Consider the following 19234-nt stretch of genomic DNA (forward strand, 5'->3'; position numbering starts at 1 on the left):
TGAGATTCTCATCTGGCATAATTCCTAGGTCACATGAAAATGCTCATTAAAGGGCCACTTTTGACTTTCAGGATTGCTACCTCCAATAGGTGGCGCTAGAGTTCGTCTCCTTCCTCCCTGAAGAGACAATTTGAGTATCTGACAAATAGACATAAGGAACAAGCCCCTGAAAAATCAATGAAGGAATTCGCTAAAAAGAAGGGCCAAAGACATATATTTGGGAAGAGAATCTGAGCTGGACTGATATTATAAGTGTGCAGAAATTGTGTATTTTATTTAGAAGCATAAAGATAATGGACAGGTGCCTGCAGCCAAGGAGAGACACTGCGCGCCTGTGGGAACTCTAATTCAAAGGTCAGGTGATATCAGCAGCAGGACCGTCCAGTCTGACAACTAAAGAATGCAGCAACGGGAAGAAAAGACAAAATACCTGCAAAGTTAATTTATTTCTTGGGCCAGTCTATGTATGAGATTACAAGAAAGACTAATTATGGGATAACCCCACTGGGACCCTCCCCCACTGCTACACTAATCTAACAACACATGTTATACACCATAAATGTAGCACAAGCTAAAGAGGCAGAACTGATCTCTTCCAACGAAATAGTCCTGCCTGGAATCATCTAATCACATCGCCCTGTGCATGATTGACAGGCTTAAAAAAACAAAGAAGAAAATAAGATAAACACATACCCCCTGTTGTACTAAATAAAAGAATAATGCATATAAATATAGGGTGCTTAGTAAAGACTATTGTTGATAAAAAAAAAAGTAAAGCCATTCCACCACGATGAGGTGTACCCAAATCGGAACGGTACCTACACTCTCTAGTATTAAAACCTCACCATGTGTCACCAGACATCAATCTGTATAAGGGCAGAGAGTGGCTGGGTCCCAACTGGACACACAGCCATGGGAAGTACTAGATGAAATGTAATGCCCAGCTCACTGAGAAGGGGGCCGCACCCTTATTCAGATTGATGTCTGTGCAGGTACTGTCCCGATTGGGTACACCTTGTCACGGTGGGATGGCTTTACGCTTTTTGATCAAAAATAGTGTTTACTAAGTACCATATATTTATATGCATTATGCTTTTAGTTTAATTATAGCAGGGTATAAGTTCATATTATTTTCTTCTTTGTTTTTTTTACGTCTGTTGGCCAGTGTGAACATGAGCTTATAAGTTACATGTACCCCAACTCATACTCCGGCACACTTTTTTGTTTTTATGATTGACAGATTGCATAACTGCCCTACTTTGCCGGGAATTGTATGGAGCCTGTCAATCATGCTCAGGGAGGTGTGTCTAAAAGATCTGAGGCAGGACTAGTCCACAGAGAAAAGACGTCCCGACAGACTATCCTACCTCGTTAGCATGTGCGACTCTGCATGTTAAAAGTTCATTCTTCAAACTTTTGCAGTTAGTAGTGCAGACCTTGTTAGAAAAAAAATAAATCTTCACCCACACCTCTTGCGGAAAAGTCAGGGGACCTTCTAAGAACCTATAATCTATACCTTGCCGTTGGTTTCCAGGCTTACATGCATTGGCCAATACATAAACTAAATATCTCTCTTTTGCAGTAATGCAGTGCCATATTTTCCCTTGTACATTTTTGGCTTTTTCAGTGTGCAACTGTATGCATTTATAGTCAGGGGACCTTGCCATTTCCAATTGAAGAAAGCTCTGACAAAAATATAATGAAGTATAGAAGACCTTACTGATTGCCCTTTTTTCTAGAGCCGCTCTGGTCCTATTCTGGTCCCATGACCGCTCTTCAGTGTTACCGGCTGACGCTGTGCGGAGTGGTGCTTCTTTTCCAATGTAAGACAATGAGAACCCATAAGATGCCTGTTTCACACGTCAGTGATTCTGGTACGTATGTGACAGTTTTTATACGTACCAGAATCACTGACATACACAGGCCCATTATAATCAATGGGTCTGCTCACATCTCAGTGAATTTTCCCTGACCGTGTCTCCGTGCGACATACACGCGTGTCTGTGTTCTCCGCACGGAGACATGTCAGTGTTTTTCTGGCATCACTGATGTCTCACGGACCACACTATGGTGTGATCCATGAAACACGTACCAGAAAAACACGGATATTGAAAATAAAAAACATTTTAAACTCACCTTCTCCAGCGCTGCTGGTCTCTGGCCTCTGCTGCCTTTGCTTCAGAGCCGGGTGCTTATTCTCATGCATATTCATGTATGCAGGCACAGCTGACCCGGAAGTAGTTGCAGCGGGGGTGGAAACACAGCAGAGCCGAAGAGTTCAGCACCACGGAAAGCAGGAGCGGGGACAAGTGAGTATATATCTCCATTTGCAATCACGGATGGCACATGGACAACCCACGTATGCAGTGAATCAGGGCACATGGAGGGACATATGCGTTTTTTATACGTCAGTGAAAAACGTCTGTTTTTCACTGACGTGTGAAACAGGCCTTACATTGAGAAAGCGACGTCTCCTCCGCACATAAACCCCACTATGACCTGACTAGTCGTATGATTTCAGATCATGTGGCCCCGAAGAGGAGCGGAGCGGCGCTGGAAACTGGAGAAACTGCGGTCGGCAGGTAAATTAATACAACTACACTACATAACATATAAAGAGCGATTAGGGAAAAACATTTTTGCTGAAACATCTGCAAAGAATATTGGATCCATTCAGATTGAAAAAAAGTTGTACAACCCCCATATTTTACAGTGAATTATTAATCATGATATTGTTCTGTTCTGACTGACGTAAATATGAGAAACAAAGTGCTAATTACAAGCCTTACTGAAGTAATCTATGCCTCGCCGCAGGAGCTCCTATACAAACATTACCAGCAGCTCGGCGCTCGTTTTATGCGGATTGTATGGCACAAGCTAAATTATTAAATACCAACTCACATCCAGACTTCCTCTCAGGTAACATTATTTTGCCATCTGTTATGGAATCAACCAAGTCCTGAAATTCAGCAGGGACATCGGCCTGTTTCCAGCGCTCATTATCCAGCAACAGGCTGAGGAGAAGAGAACAGATTTTAGGAATTACTGTCTGGTGGATCGTGGCTGACGTACTCTGCACGCTCTATATCAGCAGTGCTAGAAAAATGTTATTTCTTTTGGATACATTAGGTTGAGATTAAAGGGAACCTGTCACCAGATTTTGGCCTTCTAAACTTAAACTCGCACCTTAAGCAGCGCCTATGCTGAATTCTATAAAAGGTGCACGTTATCCCCTGACCCCCCTTGTAGACTCCAAAAATACATTTATAAAATATCCCACCCTGTATGTATATTGTCCGGTCTGATGGGCGTCCTCATCTGCACCTCCTGTTCCTCCATTCACCCTGCTCCTGTGCTGACTGACATGAATGATGCCTTGGATGCCATCCACATAGGCAAAATCTCCATATTCCCGGCTCGCGCAGGCACACTTCGCTTTGGCCTATTGTGGGCAGAGCTGAAAACATAGGTGAGCCTGCGTGAACCGGCGAGTTCTCTGCGCAGGCGTGAGATTTTACCCAGTGATGTGGATAAAGCGGGTGACGTCATCCACATCACCGGGTAAAATCTTGTGTCGGCACAAAAAACTCGCTGGTTCGCGCAGGCGTTCCTATGTTTTCGGCTGTGCCCACAACAGGGTAGAAGTGCGCCTGCACGAGATGGGAATATGGAGATTTTGCCCGCCTACGTGGATGGTATCCAAGGCGTCATGCACGCCAATTAGCACAGGAGGAAGGCGAAAGAAGGGACAGGAGGCGCAGATTAGGATGCCCATTGGACCGTACAATTTACATACAGGGTGGGAGATTTTATAAAGGTATTTTTGGGGTCTACAGGGGGGAGGTAGCAGTGGGTAATAAGCACCTTTATAGAATGTCGCACAGGCGCTGCTTAAGGTGCTAGTTTTAGTTTAGAAGGACAAATTCTGGTAACAGGTTCCCTTTAAGCATTTTTCACCATTTGCCTTCCACCATTGTTAGCTGCAGAATGAGTTAACTGAGAATCCCTCAGTCAGCCCACTATGACAGTCTGACTGGGATTTGAAATTTTTAAGGGTGCTTTACACGCTGCGACATCGCTAATGATATATCGTCGGGGTCACGTCATTAGTGAGGCACACCCGGCGCCGTAAGCGACATCGCAGCATGTGACACCAAGGAGCGACGATCAACAATCGCAAAAGCGTCAAAAATCGTTGATCGTTGACACGTCGCTCCTTTTCATAATTATTACGTTGGTGGTGCATGCCGCTGGTTGTTCGTCGTTCGAACGACGAACATCTCCTTACCTGCGTTCACCGGCAATGAGGAAGGAAGGAGGTGGGCGGCATGTTCCAGCCGCTCATCTCCGCCCCTCCTCTGCTATTTGGAGGCCGCATAGTGACGCCGAACAAACCGCCCCCTTGAAGGAGGGATTGTTCGGCGGTCACAGCGACGTCACTGAACAGGTATGTGCGTGTGACGCTGCCGGAGCGATAATGTTCGCTATGGCAGCGATCACCAAATGTCGCACGAACCGAATGACGGGGGCGGGAGCTATCGCTCACAACATTGCTAGCAATCGCTAGCGATGTCACAGACTGTAAAGCACCCTTTAGGCCGGTTTCACACATCTGGCATTTTGCTGGATTGCCGGATCACTCCAGTACAGTGTTAATACTGTACAATCGCATCGCGGCAAGCTCCGGTCACATGCTGTCATGTGACCGATGCATGTGACCGGAGCTTGCCAAGATGCCATTGTACAGTATTGCACTGTACTGGAGTGTGCCGGATTCGGCAATTCGCCGGATATGTGAAACTGGCCTTTTCTGTTTTTCTGAGCCCCTCTCAGATGATTAAATGACCACAGATCACATCAAAGTTGGATGTACAAGGAAACAAGAAGCCTGTAAAGGGTGTTTTACACGCTACGACATCGCTAGCGATTGCTAGCGATGCTGCGAGCGATAGCACCCGCCCCTGTCGATGGTGCGATATGTGGTGATCGCTGCCATAGCGAACATTATCGCTACGGCAGCGTCGCACGCACATACCTGTTCTGCGACGTCGCTCTGGCCGGCGAACCGTCTCCTTTCTAAGGGGACCCACAAAAATGAGGATCCGTGACGTGGATTGTGGGCTTTCCGTACTATGGCCATATTACCTACCAATACCTCATATTTATTTATTCTTTTGCACAGAATATTTTATACAGGAGGCAGCCAGGTCTCTTCATGTTAGGCCTTGCATACTACACTCACTGTCCCTGCACGGAGCACATATTTAGTACTGGCGCAGCCCGCTTGCATCTATTGTGATGGGCGTAACTAATAGGCTGCATACCAGATACTGTGAACCTGCATGTGTGAACAGTGACTTATGCAAGCCACAAGTGTGCAATTTTACCATCTTCCTTTGCACCTGTGATGTCTCCATTTAATGGAGGTCTTGCTGCATCCTGGCAGTGCATTAGTCTTTTTGGCCTTGGGTAGTTTACATCTTCTCTATTAGTCTGTGAGTTTCTCCTTTCTAAGGGGGCAGTTCGTGCGGCGTCACAGCGACGTCATATGGAAGCCGTCCAATAGCAGAGGAGGGGCGGAGATGAGCGGCCGGAACATGCCACCCACCTCCTTCCTTCCCCATTGCCGGTGGACGCAGGTAAGGAGATGTTCGTCGCTCCTGCGATGTGTGACGCTGGAGGAACGACGAACAACATCGTACCTGCAGCAGCAACGATATTAAGGAAATGAACGACGTGTGAACAAGCAACAATTTTTCATGTTTTTGCGCTCGTTGAACGTCACTCATTTCTGTCACATGCTGCGATGTCCCTAACGGTGCCGGATGTGCGTCACTAAAGACGTGACCCCGACAATATATTGTTAGCGATGTCACAGCGTATAAATGGCCCTTTAGAGCTAAATGTAAGATGAGATCTAGTGCAGAAAGGAAGGCACTCTTCAATATAAATTTCCATGTGGTTTATTCCATGTGCTCACATGTGAAAGGTAGGTACAGACAGCCCCTAGGCAGAAAAAAAGATGACTAGCGACGCGTTTCGACCGTATTACACGGTCTTAGTCATACATGACTAAGACATGACTAAGACATGACTAAGACCATGTAATACGGTCAAAATGCGTCGCTAGTCATCTTTTCCCCTGCCCAGGGGCTGTCTGTACCTACCTTTCACATGTGTGCACATGGAATAAACCACATGGAAATTTATTGAAGAGTGCCTTCCTTTCTGCGCTGGATCTCATCTTACATGCTTACATCTGCCCGGCCGATTGTCCGTGCTGCAGAGAGAAGGCCTGGAGACTTAGCGTGGGTGAGCTGAATTCCTTTGTCATTCACTTAGAGCTAAATTGTGCAAAATATTCAAAGAAACCGAACTGCAAAAATGATTTTTAGCAAAAACTAAGTGCATTAAAAAAAAAATTGTTGGCGTAAAAGCAATCTGATATTGATGATCTGTACTACGGTATGCGGTAGGTAACAATGCCTTAGTCCTGAACAATCCCTTTAAGAATAAATTCACACAGGATGTTTCTTATACAGATTATTTTGTATATGCAGTAGAAGCTGGACTGGAAAAAACTGAACATTTTTCACGAGGAAATTGATCTGTGTGTGAATTTTTAATTCTGCAGCAAGTATCGTATTTGTCAGATTATAAGATGCAATTTTCCACCCAAGAATATGGGAGGAAAACGAGGGGCGCGTCTTATAATTTGAATGTAGCTTACCGGGAGGTGATAGAGAATGGTCACAAAAGGCAGGGGCAATGCTGCGGGTGCTGTGATGCAGGCGCTGTGGCAGGGGACTTCCTGAAAATGTCGGTGGTGTGGGCTTCAAATAATGGCGCCTGAAGTCAGCTCTTGCGGAGATGAAGCTCTTGGTGCAAGATCTCATCTATGCGGATACCGCCTCCGGCCCATTGATCTCCCAGCAGCGGACTTAAGGAAATGGCACCCGAAGGTGGTGCGTGCGCTGATTGGATTTCGGCTCAAGATTTCATCTGTGCAGGCGCCGCCTCCCACCCATTGATCTCCCAGCAGTGGACTTCAAGAAATGGTGCCTGGAGGTGACGCATATGCAGATGGGATCTCGGCTCAAGATCTCATCTGTGCGGGCGCCACCTCAAGCCCACTGATCTTCCAGCAGCTGCACGGAACAATCAGAATTTGTCGGCGGTGCAGGCTTCAAAAAAGTGGCACCCAGAGGTGGCGCATGCGCAGATGAGATCTCAGCTTCTCATTGAGCCGAGAGCTCCATTTGCACACACACACCGACTCCTGGCTCCATTTCTTTGGAGCCTGCACCGCCAACAGTTTCTGGATGTTCCGTGTCTCACAGTATCCGCAGGGAGCATATGAGACACCAGCACCATCGCCATACTCCACCACCGCCCCTGCCTCCTGTGACCCTGCTCCACCACCGCTGCCGCCCAACACGGTTTTTTCTCTAAATTTGGGGTGCAGCTTATAATCCGGTGCATCTTATAAATCGAAAATGATGGTAAATTTATGTTGCAGATTTATTGCAGCGTTTTCCTTATTGATGTAAAACAGTAAGTAAAAATGTTCAATAAATTCACCATTAAATATTTTCTTGCAGATTTCTGTAGTAGATCCGGACCGTGGGCATTTTACAGTCATGCAAACTATACCTGAGCTTGGTTTTCCTTTCATCATGGAAGCGGTTTACAAACTTGTTGGCCTGGCTCTGAAGCGCCCCTCGGAGTGACATGCTTCGCCTACCGCAGATTTTCTCTGTATCCTGGACAAACACTTCAACTGATCGGGACAAGGACACAAACTCTGAAGAGTTTAGCTTCTCAAGAAACCCATCCTAGAAAAGCAGAATAAACATTATATAACTGACTGATCAGAACTAGCTGGGATCACAGATACAGAGAAGCAAACCTGAGGCTATTCACGAGATAGCAGCATTAGATCATACAATGGTCACTGCCTGCAGCAGTAATAGTCCTGCTGAAATGTCCACCCTCATTTCATCCTCATCATCCTGGTAGATGGCAGCAGATTTGTATCAAGAATGTCTCTATACATTTGTCCATAACATCCTTCTTTTAATCATATGACGTTTGCCAGTACCATATGCTGAAAAACAGCCCCAAACAATGATGTTCCCACCTCCAAACTTTACTGTTGGTATGGTGTTTTTGGGGTCATGTGCAGTGTCTTTTGGCCTCCAAACATGGTGTGTATTATGGCACCAAAAAAGTCCAATTTTGGTCTAATCTGACCAAACTACATTCTGCAGTATTTCACAGGCTTGTCTAAATGTTGCTAAGCAAACTTTAGACCAGGGGTCCCCAACTCCAGTCCTCAAGGGCCACCAACAGTGCATGTTTTCAGGGTTTCCTTAGTATTGCACAGGTGACAATTTAATCACCTGCACAGTTGATGATTCCAACACCCATGCAATGCTAAGGAAATCCTAAAAACATGCACTGTTGGTGGCCCTTGAGGACTGGAGTTGGGGAACTCTGCTTTAGACACTCTTTGTTCCATAATGGAGTCTTGCGTGTTGAGCGTACATACAGGCCATGGAGGTTGAGTGCATTATTTATAGTTTTCTCTGAAACAATTGTACCTACTGATTCCAGGTCTTGATCTAGCTCTCCACAGGTGGTTCTTGGACAACTCTTATGATAATCCTTTTCACTCTTCTGTGTGAAATCTTGCGGGGAGCACCTAGTCGTGGCCAGATTGTGGTAAAATAATGTTCTTCTACTTCTGGATTATGGTCCCAACAGCGCTCACTGGAGCCTTCAGTAGTTTAGAAATTCTGTAACCAATGGCATCAGGAGGTATTGCAACAATAAGGTCACAAAGGTCTTGAGACAGCTCACTGGATTTACCCATCATGAGCGGTTTCTTGCGTGGCACCCTTACAATGCGATACATGTTTTATAATTGCTGATACATTTCAGCTGGTGTCATGACTTTCCATGGCTTTTTCCACCTCTCATACATTGAACCAGCTAATATTCTTTTTCACTAAGTAGCAGGTTTGATTTTCAATTACTGATAGATTTCAGCTGGTGTCATGGCTTTTCCCACCTCTCTTCATGTGTTCAACACTTTCGCTGTGTAATTTCTCATTGTTAAACATAAACTTAATTTATGGAAATCTATGGTTTGATTTCTTTGCTGTGTGGATTGGATGGCTAGTTACTGACATATGGTGAAAAATTAATGTCAATAGCACCTTTAGAAATGTATTTACTTAGGAAATTGTTGATGTGTTCAATACTTATTTGAATGGCTGTAGTTTGATCATCTCCCTTGTAATAGCTGCACACAGCAAATGTATGGCTGACTTCATAAAGGCAGGGGATTTGGATCTCTATATCAGAAAAACTGAAGTCCCAGTACATAAAGGATAAATCTTTATATTTTGGACGTATGTGGATAATAAAAGGAAAATGTGCCCCTGGGAAACAGCAATTTGTCAAAGTGCAGTGCTTACTTCCTACACACTACCTGCATGGAAAGCTGCTGGAAACTCGCACCGCCATGTGTTAAGAATGACAAGTCATGAGTGAGTCAGACGCTCATTACACCCTTGGTTGTTCCTAAATAGTGCCCACAAGTCACACAGTTGCTCAACGTGACTTAGTTGGGTCAAATGCATTACTCAGTAACCCATTTTCTTTCTTTAACTTTTTCTGATCGGGTGATTTTTCATTTTTAAACTTTCAATTTTTGCTAGTCTTCTTGCAAGAGTCACAATTTCTCCATCAAAACAGCCATATCCCAAGCTTGTATATATTACACACACACACACACACACACACACACACACACACACACACACACACACACAAACACGCACGCACACATACACTGACGAACAAAAGGGTAACAATGTTTTGATCTTTTGACTTTCAGGCTCCATATCTCACCATCCACTGCAGCTTCGAACGTGACACTACATTCATTTGGTCATTTTATAGACAATCATCTTGGATATCTCATACATCAATTTGACTTGCAACTATTTAGCATATGATTAGTTATGCAGATTCTTGTCATGTAACTGCATTGTTACTGTTTTGCTCCTAAAAATGTAAAGTTTTATTATTTTGTTAGTATTTTGTAAATCCACCCTTGACTTTCACCATTGCCTGAATCCTCCTGGGCATGCGCTCAATCAGATTCAAGCATGTCTTTACTGAAATCTTATCTCAGATCTTTTCTACACATTTCCAGTGTTGGTGCATACTGATCGACTCACTTGGGTGTGTATACAGCTTCAGCCTCAACTCTATCCACAAGTGTTCAGTTGGGTTGAGGTCTGGTGGCTGTGGGGACAATCCAGCACCTCTACTTCAGTGTCATTGGACAATTCGCCATTCTCGTCGTATGCTTCCGGTTGCTGTTCTGCTGGAACAGTATGTCGTCCTTTTCATACCAATAGTACTTGTGTATACAAAGTAACTTATCTTGTAGAATACTCCCATATAGCTCAGCATTGAGACCACTATCCTGGTCAAGTATCCAACGCTTTGGTTGTGAAACAACCCCATATCTTAAGGCTTCCTCCACCAAACTTGACAGTTCCTTCAATTTCTCAATCCGTTAGCCCCTTGCTTCCTTGTTTCTTCCATTCCTATTTGCACCCATTAGAGTCTAGTCTATTGACTTTCATCTCATCGCTTCAAATCACCCGTTTCCAGTCTTCTACTGTCCACTTTCCGTACTTTTTTGCAAACTCAAGTCAATGCTTTTGATGATGACATTAGTTGAGGCTTCTTCACCTTTTTTTGGGCCACCATTCCAGACTTGTGTAACGTGCATCGCATAGTGCTTGCATGGCTGTCTGTGATCTCACTATTAAGAAGCATACAAACCGCCTCCACTGCCATGTTTGTCGCCCCAGAACTAATAGACCTTGTGATGAGCCGATTTGTTGACTCCGATATTTTGCCTAAACATCCACTTCTTGACTAGAACCGATCTATTTTTTCTGGAGCATTACCCCTGTTTATACCCTCCTTTGCTCTGACTTGTAGGATTGTGCAGAAAATGCTGACGTTTTACCCCCAGCAAGGGGAGTTACATCCTGATTACTTTTATTTGCATTTGATTAATTTTATTTATTCATTTGTAGGTTTTGTATCCTTTAATACACAATGACATATGTACTAGACTTGAAGGGATTGTCTGAGCAATGATTATCGTATAAATGACTGAGAGGCCCGCATAAATGTCTGGGGTGGAGGTCCCCTGATCAGATGCCATCTGACCACCAGAGAAAGGAGAGATGGCAGCACATGAGCCGGCTCCCTATGCTATGGGACTTCCGAATACCACAGTCAGCAATCAGCCAATACAAAAGCTTTCTAGACACATCCCTTTTTAATGGTTATTTTCCTGTCCACTTTTTGCAGCACTTTACTTCTAAGCAGAATAAAGGACTGTATGTGCTGAAATCTACACTGTCCTTTATGCTTTGGGTGTCCCTCCCTCCCTCCATACATACATAAATGATTGCACTAAGGATGTATAACTACTCACCTGATGTGTATGGGAAATTTTATAGCCAGGATACAATTTTCACACTACGTTTTTTAACATGCGTTATGAACGGTTTTTTGCTGCAAAAGCATATCCTGTTTTTCCAAAGAGAAACGCATGCACACGCATGTGTTAGTTTACAGGATCTTGTCACTTGAAGTTTATGGGCGAGTATTGGAGTCATGTGATCGGGAGTTAGTGGAACTGGACGTGACAGACTGGGAATTCAGCCGCTGGGGGGAAGGAAAGGAAAGAAAGAGAAGGAAAGAGAAAGAAAGAGAAAGAAAGGAAAGAAAGAAAAGGAAAGAAAGAGAAGGAAAGGAAAGAAAGAGAAAAAAGGAAAGAAAGAGAAGGAAAGGAAAGAAAGAGAAGGAAAAAGACAGAAAGGAAAGAAAGAGAAGGAAAGGAAAGAAAGAAAAAAAAGGAAAAAGAGAAAAAAAGGAAAGAAAGGAAGAAAGGAAAGAAAGAAAGGAAAGAAAGAAAGAGAAAAAAAGGAAAGAAAGAGAAGGAAAGAAAGAAAAGGAAAGAAAGAGAAGGAAAGGAAAGAAAGAGAAGGAAAGGAAAGAAAGAGAAGGAAAAGACAGAAAGGAAAGAAAGAGAAGGAAAGGAAAGAGAGAAAAAAAGGAAAAAAGGGAAAAAAAGGAAAGAAAGGAAGAAAGGAAAGAAAGGAAAGAAAGAAAGGAAAGAAAGGAAAGAAAGAAAGGAAAGGAAAGAAAGAGAAGGAAAGGAAAGAAAGAGAAGGAAAGAAAGAGAAGGAAAGGAAAGAAAGAGAAGGAAAGGAAAGAAAGAGAAGGAAAGAAAGAGAAGGAAAGGACAGAAAGAGAAAAAAGGAAAAAAAGAGAAAAAAAGGAAAGAAAGAGAAGGAAAGGAAAGAAAGAAGGAAAAGACAGAAAGGAAAGAAAGAGAAGGAAAGGAAAGAAAGAAAAAAAGGAAAGAAAGGAAGAAAGAAAGAAAGGAAAGAAAGAAAGGAAAGAAAGAAAGGAAAGAAAGAAAGGAAAGAAAGAAAGGAAAGAAAGAAAGAGAAGGAAAGGAAAGAAAGAGAAGGAAAGAAAAAGAAGGAATGGAAAGAGAGAAGGAAAGAAAGAGAAGGAAAGGAAAGAAAGAAAAAAAAGGAAAAAAAGAGAAAAAAAGGAAAGAAAGGAAGAAAGGAAAGAAAGAAAGGAAAGAAAGAAAGAGAAGGAAAGGAAAGAAAGAGAAGGAAAGAAAGAAAAGGAAAGAAAGAGAAGGAAAGGAAAGAAAGAGAAAAAAGGAAAAAAGAGAAAAAAAGGAAAGAAAGAGAAGGAAAGGAAAGAAAGAGAAGGAAAAGACAGAAAGGAAAGAAAGAGAAGGAAAGGAAAGAGAGAAAAAAAGGAAAAAAGGGAAAAAAAGGAAAGAAAGGAAGAAAGGAAAGAAAGGAAAGAAAGAAAGGAAAGAAAGGAAAGAAAGAAAGGAAAGAAAGAAAGAGAAGGAAAGGAAAGAAAGAGAAGGAAAGAAAGAGAAGGAAAGGAAAGAAAGAGAAGGAAAGAAAGAGAAGGAAAGGACAGAAAGAGAAAAAAGGAAAAAAAGAGAAAAAAAGGAAAGAAAGAGAAGGAAAGGAAAGAAAGAAGGAAAAGACAGAAAGGAAAGAAAGAGAAGGAAAGGAAAGAAAGAAAAAAAGGAAAGAAAGAAAGGAAAGAAAGAAAGGAAAGAAAGAAAGGAAAGAAAGAAAGAGAAGGAAAGGAAAGAAAGAGAAGGAAAGAAAGAGAAGGAAAGGAAAGAAAGAGAAGGAAAGAAAGAGAAGGAAAGGACAGAAAGAGAAAAAAGGAAAAAAAGAGAAAAAAAGGAAAGAAAGAGAAGGAAAGGAAAGAAAGAAGGAAAAGACAGAAAGGAAAGAAAGAGAAGGAAAGGAAAGAAAGAAAAAAAGGAAAGAAAGAAAGGAAAGAAAGAAAGGAAAGAAAGAAAGGAAAGAAAGAAAGGAAAGAAAGAAAGGAAAGAAAGAAAGGAAAGAAAGAAAGGAAAGAAAGAAAGAGAAGGAAAGGAAAGAAAGAGAAGGAAAGAAAAAGAAGGAAAGGAAAGAGAGAAGGAAAGAAAGAGAAGGAAAGAAAGAGAAGGAAAGAAAGAGAAGGAAAGAAAGAGAAGGAAAGAAAGAGAAGGAAAGAAAGAGAAGGAAAGGAAAGAAAGAAGGAAAGGAAAGAAAGGAAAGAAAGAAAGAAAGGAAAGAAAGAAAGGAAAGAAAGAAAGGAAAGAAAGAGGAAAGAAAGGAAAGAAAGAAAAGAAAGAAAGAGGAAAGAAAGAAAGAGGAAAGAAAGAGGAAAGAAAGAGGAAAGAAAGAGAAAAAAAGGAAGAAAGGAAAGAAAGGAAAAAAAGAGAATTTTGTTACTTACCGTAAATTCTTTTTCTTATAGTTCCGTATTGGGAGACCCAGACCATGGGTGTTTAGCTTCTGCCTCCGGAGGACACACAAAGTACTACACTTAAAAGTGTAGCTCCTCCCTCTGAGCTTATACACCCCCTGGTAGCCAGTTTAGTGCAACAGCTGAAGGAGAATAGCCACCCACAAGTAGAACCGAGTAAGAACCGGAACAACCGGAGACTCTGTCCACGACAACAGCCGGTGATAACACACGGAACAAGAAAATTGCCAACAGGCAACAGGGAGGGAGCTGGGTCTCCCAATACGGAACTATAAGAAAAAGAATTTATGGTAAGTAACAAAATTCTCTTTTTCTTTATCGTACCTTTGGGAGACCCAGACCATGGGACGTTCCAAAGCTGTCCATGGGTGGGAATAAACAGAAAAAACTAAGAAGTAGGCGGAGCCTAACTTCACAAGTGGGCGACAGCCGCCTGAAGGATGCGTCTGCCCAAGCTCGCATCTGCCGAAGCATGAGCATGCTCTTGGTAGTGCTTCCAAAAGGTATGCAGGCTAGTCCAAGTGGCAGCCTGACAGACTTGTTGAGCCGTAGCCTGGTGCCTAAAAGCCCAAGAGGCACCGACAGCTCTGGTCGAGTGTGCTTTGATCCCCGGCGGGGGAGGCACCTGAGTACTCTGGTAGGCGTCCGAAATGGTCGATCTAATCCAACGGGCCAAGGTCGGCTTAGAAGCAGAGAGACCCTTGCGCCGCCCTGTGGTTAGCACAAAAAGAGAGGTGCACCGCCTAAGCGCAGCGGTGCGAGACACATAAATCCGGAGAGCACGCACCAGATCTAGAGTATGCAGCGCTTTCTCAAAGCGATGAACAGGGGCCGGACAGAAGGAAGGCAAGGAAATATCCTGGTTAAGGTGGAAAGGAGAGACCACCTTAGGAAGAAAGTCCGGGGTCGGACGGAGAACTACCTTGTCTTGGTGAAAAAACAAAAAAGGTGACTCCGAGGAGAGCGCAGCCAAATCAGAGACTCTCCTGAGAGAAGTTATGGCAACTAGAAAGGCCACCTTTTGAGAAAGACGATACAAAGAAACCTCCCTAAGGGGCTCGAAAGGGGGTTTTTGCAATACCGTGAGGATCAAGTTAAGGTCCCAGGGATCCAAGGGCCGCCGATAAGTCGGAATGATGTGAGACGCACCTTGCATGAAGGTGCGGACCTGAGCCAGCCGGGCGAGACGCCGCTGGAACAGCACTGATAGAGCTGAGACTTGTCCCTTGAGAGAGTTGAGGGACAGTCCTAGCTGCAGACCGGACTGTAAAAAAGACAGAAGGGTCGGCAACGAGAATGGCCAAGGAGAATGGCCGGAAGAGCGACACCAGGACAGGAAAATTTTCCAAGTCCTGTGATAGATCTTGACGGAGGAAGACTTACGGGCCCGAGTCATAGTGGAGATGACTTCAGGAGGAATACCAGAAGCCGTCAAAATCCAGGACTCAAGAGCCACGCCGTCAATTTGAGTGCCGCAGAATTCGGGCGGAAAAACGGACCTTGCGAGAGCAGGTCTGGACGGTCCAGAAGATGCCACGGCATCTCCACGGACAGTTGGAGCAGGGCCGGATACCAAGCTCGCCTGGGCCAGTCCGGTGCAATGAGGATGACTCGACGGACCTCCATTCTGATCTTGCGCAGGACTCTGGGCAATAGAGCTAGAGGGGGAAACACGTAGGACAGACGAAACTGGGACCAGTCTTGAACCAGAGCGTCCGCGGCGAAGGCCTGAGGATCGTGGGAGCGAGCCACGTAAACCGGAACCTTGTTGTTGTGACGGGATGCCATTAGGTCCACGTCCGGAGTGCCCCACTTGCGGCAGATTGACTGAAACACTGCCGGGTGCAGAGACCACTCGCCACCGTCCACGGATTGACGGCTGAGATAATCTGCCTCCCAGTTTTCTACGCCAGGGATGTGGACTGCGGATATAGTGGACTTGGAGTCCTCCGCCCATTGAAGAATGCGTTGGACCTCCAACATTGCCAGGCGGCTGCGTGTCCCGTCTTGGTGATTGATGTAGGCAACCGCTGTCGCGTTGTCTGACTGGACTCGAATGTGCCTGCCCGCCAACAGGTGGTGAAAGGCTAGGAGAGAGAAGCACAGCTCTGGTTTCCAGCACATTGATTGAAAGGGCTGACTCGGACAGAGTCCAAGTGCCCTGAGCTCTGTGGTGGAGATGTACCGCTCCCCAGCCGGATAGGCTGGCATCCATGGTGAGAATCACCCAGGACGGAGTCAGGAAGGAGCGCCCTTGGGACAGGGAGAGGGCTCGAAGCCACCACTGAAGAGAGCTCCTGGTCCGTGGTGACAGAGCCACTAACCTCTGTAAGGAGGAAGGCCGCTTGTCCCAACAGCAGAGAATGTCCAGCTGCAGAGGACGCAGATGGAACTGGGCAAAGGGAACCGCCTCCATTGAGGCCACCATTTGACCCAGCACCTGCATCAGGCACCTGAGGGAATAACGATGGGGCCTCAGGAGAGAGCGCACCGCTAGCTGGAGGGACTGCTGTTTGATTAAGGGCAACTTCACAAGTGCCAGCAAAGTCTCGAACTGCATCCCTAGGTACGTGAGACTCTGGGTCGGAGTCAGAGTGGATTTGGGAAGATTGACAATCCACCCGAATTGGGCTAGGGTGGCGAGAGTGAGCGAAACACTCCGCTGACAGTCTGCGCTGGATGGACCCTTGACCAGAAGGTCGTCCAGATAAGGAAGCACTGCTAACCCCTGGAGGTGCAGGACCGCAATCACTGCCGCCATGACCTTGGTGAATACCCGAGGGGCCGTGGCTAACCTGAAGGGGAGAGCCACGAATTGGAAATAATCCTCTCCTATCGCAAAACGTAACCAACGCTGATGTGACACTGCGATTGGCACATGTAGATAGGCATCTCTGATGTCGATGGACGCCAGGAAATCCCCTTGGGTCATAGAGGCAATGACTGATCGCAGAGACTCCATGCGAAAATGCCGCACCCGGACATGCTTGTTGAGAAGCTTGAGATCCAGGATGGGCCGGAAGGTACCGTCCTTTTTTGGAACTAGGAAGAGATTTGAGTAAAAACCTCTGAACCGTTCCTGAGCGGGAACTGGGACAATCACTCCGTTTGCCTGCAAGGACGCCACGGCCTGCGAGAAGGCGGCGGCCTTGGAGCAGGGGGGAGTTGAGAGAAAAAAATCTGTTTGGCGGGCTGGAAGAGAATTCTATTCTGTAGCCGTGAGATATGATGTCTCTCACCCACTGATCGGAGACTTGCTTTAACCAAGCGTCGCCAAAGTGGGAGAGCTTGCCACCGACTAAGGACGTGGCTGGAGCGGGCCGAGAGTCATGAGGAAGCTGCCTTAGTGGCAGAACCTCCTGCGGTCTTCTGCGGACGCGCTTTTGGGCGCCAGTTGGATTTCTGATCCTTGGCTGAGTTAGCGGACGAGGCGGAAGGCTTAGAGGATGACCAGTTGGAGGAACGAAAGGAACGAAACCTCGATTGATTCCTACTCTGGGCGGGTTTCCTGGTCTTGGTTTGTGGCATGGAAATACTCTTCCCGCCAGTAGCTTCTTTAATGATTTCATCCAGCTGTTCACCAAACAGCCGTGAACCAGCAAAAGGGAGCCCAGCAAGAAACTTCTTGGAAGAAGCATCTGCCTTCCACTCTCGAAGCCACAAAATCCTGCGGATAACAAGAGAATTAGCTGAAGCCACCGCAGTGCGGTGAGCAGCCTCTAGCATGGCAGACATGGCATAAGATGAAAAAGCTGAAGCCTGAGAAGTTAAGGTAACCATCTCAGGCATAGATTCCTTGGTGAGGGAATGCATCTCCTCTAGAGAAGCAAAGATGGCTTTGAGAGCCCACACTGCTGCAAAAGTCGGGGAAAACGCGGCCCCCGCAGCTTCATACACAGATTTGGCCAGAAGGTCAATCTGACGGTCAGTGGAATCCTTAAGTGAGGTGCCGTCAGCCACCGACACAACGGTCCGGGCTGAGAGCCTAGACACCGGAGGGTCTACCTTTGGGGAGTGAGACCACTCCTTGACCACCTCAGGTGGAAATGGAAACCGGTCATCAGAACCACGCTTTGGAAAGCGTTTGTCAGGGCAGGCCCTGGGTTTGGTCACAGCGGTCTGAAAACTGGAGTGGTTAAAGAACACACTCTTCACTCTCTTAGGCGAGGTAAACTGATGTTTTTCTGCCAAAGAGAGTTGCTCCTCTGACACTGGCGGATTGAGATCCAGCACAGAATTAATAGAAGCAATCAAATCACTAAGATCTGAGTCACCCTCAGAGAAATCGAAGGGATACATAGCCTCCGAGCCCCCAGTGAGGGCATCCTCCTCATCTTGAGAGTCAGCTCTTGAGACAGAGCCGTGGGATGGGGAGGGGGAGGAAACCCTGCGCCTTCTCTTAGAAGGACGGGGTCTGGGATCAGATGATGAATCCTCGTGAGCTCCGATGGACAGAGGTCAGAGGATAGGAATCCTCTGTCAAGAGTATTAGAGGCACCCTGTGAGGGGGGCTGATGCATATTCATCAAAGTCCTGGACAAAAGTCCCATGGACTCAGCAAATGACTGGGATATGGACCTAGAAAAGGACTCTACCCAGGCCGGGGGTTCAGTCACAGGTGCAGCAGCAGCCTGAGAGACCACTGGGGGTGAGACTCCAGGCTGTGGCACCACCAAGTTAGAGCAACCATCACAGTGTGGATAAATGCTCGGCTCAGGCAGCAGGAGCTTACATGCAGTGCATGCAGAATAAAGCTTTGGAGCCTTGCTCCTTGTGTGAGACATGCTGCTGGAGTGGGGGCTTTGCAGAGAATGAACCCCAGGGAGAATATACAGAGGTCCACAACCGGAGACCGGCTGTGGCTTACCAGACCGCTGAGCGCGGTGTTGTGTGCCCTCCAGATCCCGAAGCCCGGTCCCCCAGTCGCAGCACCTCAGCAGAGATGCAGAATGCAGGATGTCCCAGAGCAGAGTGAACTCTGCCTGAGAAATGGCCGCCGGAGCGAAGAGAGGGGGCGGGACTAGGGGGCGTTCCTATAAAAGAGTGGGAACTGGAGGGCTATAGAGACCTGCAGGGAAGGGGGGACGCCCAGAGTGTCCCTCCCCTGTGTAGAACGGCCGCCGGAGGAGCCGAACCTGTCCCTCTGCATGAGTGACATGCGAGGGCAGGAAAACGAAACTAGGCCTCCGGCGAAGCCGGGGTCTACATTTAAGCGGCGAGGCCGACAAGCAGGCACCATCGGCGCGGTTCTCAGGCAAAAGCTAGAGAACCTGCCGGAAAAGTTAAAACAATCACATACAGCATACTCTCCCCTGACAATAAAGAACCG

At 46.0% G+C, this 19234-nt stretch overlaps 1 protein-coding gene across 1 annotated transcript in view; it reads right to left on the reverse strand.

The window, feature by feature from the left end:
- The window catches only part of VPS54 (VPS54 subunit of GARP complex), a 160513-nt gene that overhangs the window by 35519 nt on the left and 105760 nt on the right, over nt 1-19234 (reverse strand). The window contains exons 14-15 of the mRNA XM_075339254.1: nt 7654-7835; nt 2902-3014 (exon numbers count right to left, since the gene is read on the reverse strand). Of these exons, the coding sequence (XP_075195369.1) occupies nt 2902-3014; nt 7654-7835 (295 nt within the window). The remainder of the gene's footprint in view (nt 1-2901; nt 3015-7653; nt 7836-19234) is intronic.

This window comes from Anomaloglossus baeobatrachus, chromosome 3 (genome assembly GCF_048569485.1).
Source record: "Anomaloglossus baeobatrachus isolate aAnoBae1 chromosome 3, aAnoBae1.hap1, whole genome shotgun sequence".
Taxonomy (NCBI): domain Eukaryota; kingdom Metazoa; phylum Chordata; class Amphibia; order Anura; family Aromobatidae; genus Anomaloglossus; species Anomaloglossus baeobatrachus.